The following is a 3,481-nucleotide window of genomic DNA, read 5'->3' on the forward strand; positions in this document are numbered from 1 at the left end:
AACCTCCCTCCATGCCCCTCCCTTCTAGAAGACAAAGTGCACAGCACAGACAGCAGCCATTACACTATGCTTTTATGAGAGAGAAAAAAAAAAAATATATATATATATATATATATGTATTGGGGAACATTAAATATCTTGGATGTGCTAATGAGAAAATCATTTTCTCTACATGGACTGAATTTTTACTTGGAGACATGTTTTCCTACTAAAGGGAAGACTAAAGAAGGATTTTACTGTCGACCAGGCAAGACACCTCCCCAAAGATGACAATGCCTTGGACAGTGCTGATGGTGGGCTGGGGCACCTGGAATCCTTGGCCCATACTGGCAGGTACTAACTGGAAACAAACTCTTCTTGGGGGGCAAGGATGGGAGGCACCTTAGGCCCAGCTGCTCATCGTCGAACCTTACACTTTTCAAACTATGTTGGTGTCTGACTTCCCTTTCTCTGATAGAACAACTCTGGCCCTTGGGGGTGGCTTTATGACTGCAGGCTGTATAACCCATCATTCTCCCTTGCTCTGGGTAGGAGGTAAGCCTATGGCAGCAGAAACGCCCACATACTGGGACTTGGAACTCCAGTTTGTGTCCATTTAACTTTGTGGCGTGAAGTCCATGGTGAATCGCTCTTTCTTCTTCTGGGATCTGTCCAACAGCGGGCATGAGTGCCTGACCCTCAGCAGTCTCACTCTTCAAGGTTGATCTGCTTTTGACTGATCCGTGACTCTGGGCAGTGGCTGATATGGGCTTTTTTTTTTTTTTTTTTGCAGAGCATCTCGACCACTGACTTTTTTATTGGGGAAAATCCACTTTAAAAATAGCCTCATCCTTTTTCTGAAGAGGCTCTCTGGAGGGCTATGTTTCTTCTCTGGCATGAGCTGGAGACATCTGCTCCCAATAGAGCCTGTTATTCCCCTGACCTGGGCAGGGCGGCTCATACTTCCAGCTTGAGAGGTCCCTAATTCTTTAAACCTTTCTTCATGCTCTCCTGGTTTATGCCTCCTACAGTCCTCTCTTTTGTAAGTAGGGGCAATCATCTTGCTCTGGCTCTTCCATGAGTCTTGGAGTTTTGAAGTTTTGGGCTCCTGCTGCCCTAGGTTGCTCCTTTGGGCTTCCATAAGGCCACTTGGCTCCTGGGAAGCTAACCTGTCTCTGGTGGGGACTCTCTGGGGATGGCACTGAGGCACCTGAGAAGCCAAGTTGTCTGCAGCAAGGAACCTGTGTTTGGGAAAGTCCTGAAGCTGGTTGTCTGACTGTACCTTTACTTTGGAGTTAAACTCACTAGCAACCTCCATGTTAAGGCATGGCTCACCTGGATGTTGGAAAACAGACATTCTAGGTAGTAGGAAACTTTTCCTGGCCCCTGGCACCTCTAAACTCCTCATATGTACATTTGTGGTTTGGGATTTTGTCAACACTTTGGTTTCCAAGATAACACTAGACTGTGGTTGAAGAGCAGGAGACTCCTTGGCCTCCACAGCCTCCCTGGCCTCTTCACCTCTCAAAGATTGGGATCCTAAGTTCACCTCCATCACTGTTACCCTATGGCAGGGGTCTCCTGAGGCCTGACCACCACTCTCCTCTCTTGGCTCATTCCTGACCATTGCTGAACTTGGACCTGGTTCTCGGCTGTCCCTCTTGACCCATCCCACAGTCTCACTCTTCCGGGTTCTGCCCATAAGGCTGAGTGTGAGGGACTGAGAAGGTGGCCTGCCCTCCTGTCCAGTCAGAGAAGCCTTTGAGGGCCCATGGTAGTCACCAGATGGAATCGCTCCCAGGGCACTCTGGATTTCCTTACACACAGTTGAGGGGACAAGGAGAGGCCTCTTCAGGGTAGGAACTGACTCTTCTGTTATCACCTTCTCTCCTGAATGAGCCTGAGGAGGTTTCTCCAGCAACTCAGCAAACTTGACTGTTGAGTGGGACCCAGATACACAGGTGGCTGAAGGGGAAGAGGCAAACTGCAGAACGGTGGAGGGTTGGAACTTTTTCAACTTAAAGAGATTTATGGGCTTGAGGACCTTGAGGGGGAGGGCCCACCTGTGCTTTACCCAAAACCTTATAATACGTGCTTCCAGCACCTCTCGAGTGTCTGGATCAAGGAAGGAAACCCTACAGGAGGTGTTCATGCAGGGTTCCCAACCCTTCAACAGTATCTTCCACAGGCTCCAGCAGGCACTGTTTTGCACATCTCACCAGGAGGGTCTTGACATGAGAGCTGATGAAAGTTGCCCTTGCCAGGAAGCCTCCCCAGGCAGCTGTAGGAGAGCAGGTGGGGCCAGGATGGCTGGACAGGACAGGCAGGGGTGGGCACCTGCAGCCCAAGAACCCTCCTCTGCCCCCACACTGACTTCATAATGCTCCTGCTCTCCCTCACTCTAGGGCCTTAGCCATGCCCTCCCATGGCTCCCCCTCCCAGGGCTAGGGTCACATTATAGGCTCTGGGAGGAAGGACGACCCAGGAGAGAAGGGGAAAGATTCTTTACCTTTGCAGAAGTGAAACCAGTTTGTGAGTCCCCTCCAGTTCTTCCAGGCAATCTCTGCAAGCTGGAAATCAGGAGACTGGGTCATGGTGGTGAAGGCAGAGGCCTAAGAGTCTTTCAGGAGGCTGAATGCAATGGCCCTTTAAGGGAAATCTTTGGAGGATTAGACTCTGGAGCCCAAGTGTCAGTGTCCAAGGCCACATGTCCCTGACAGTGATGGTAAGTCTCACTTGAAAAGGGTTTGTCCTTTGCAAAGTGCTTCCACGTTAATTAGGCTCTGTTAATTAGGCTCAGGCTCTGTTTCCTGAGGAATAAGCTTTGCCACTGGCATCCTCAGAGACTGTGAAGCTGGGCCCTCAGGATTAGGAGAGATGGAAGCTAACTCTCGGGGGTGCGCAGGGCTGAATGGCAAAGGCTTAACTTTCAAAGATCCACTTTTCTTCCTACTCCTGCTCCTCCCCTTCAGCTTTACTTGATGCTGAGAGATAAGAAAAAATGAGGGGCTAACACCCAACTCTCACTGTCCTCTATCTAGGCAAGCTGTGTTCATGAACAACATGACTTTCTACATTTAACTAAAACTCTGTGGGTTTTTTTCCCCTTTTACTTATTTTTAAAGTGGATAACAATATTTTCAGTTTTTCTCCTTTGAAGAGTGCAAAGAAGGTGGGTTTTTTTGTTTTTTTTTTTTGCGGTACATGGGCCTCTCACTGTTGTGGCCTCTCCCGTTGCAGAGCACAGGCTCCGGACGCACAGGCCCAGCGGCCATGGCTCACAGGCCCAGCATTGGCAGGGGGACTCTCAACCACTGCACCACCAGGGAAGCCCAAGAAGGATTTTTTAAGTTTTAATCACCATAGATTTCTTCTGTCACTGTTCCTCTGATCAAGAAACACACACATTCTCAGACCTAAATGCCCACGTGAGCTTTGTCAGATAGGATTCTGCTTCCCAAGGCCAGACCTCCACTCCAGCCTCTTCTCTCAGGCTCTCAGG

General features: G+C 49.5%; 1 protein-coding gene across 1 annotated transcript; it reads right to left on the reverse strand.

Moving 5' to 3' along the window:
- Positions 1 to 257: 257 nt before the first annotated feature.
- On the reverse strand, positions 258 to 2,131 carry LOC132479612 (spermatogenesis-associated protein 31A6-like; the record flags this gene model as incomplete). Its single annotated transcript, XM_060083146.1, has 2 exons — positions 917 to 2,131; positions 258 to 758 (listed from the first exon to the last, which is right to left on the reverse strand). Coding segments are annotated over exons 1-2 (1,716 nt in total), but the record flags the coding sequence as incomplete, so codon positions are not given.
- Positions 2,132 to 3,481: the final 1,350 nt, after the last annotated feature.

This window comes from Mesoplodon densirostris, chromosome 19, assembly GCF_025265405.1.
Source record: "Mesoplodon densirostris isolate mMesDen1 chromosome 19, mMesDen1 primary haplotype, whole genome shotgun sequence".
NCBI classification, from domain to species: Eukaryota; Metazoa; Chordata; class Mammalia; order Artiodactyla; family Ziphiidae; genus Mesoplodon; species Mesoplodon densirostris.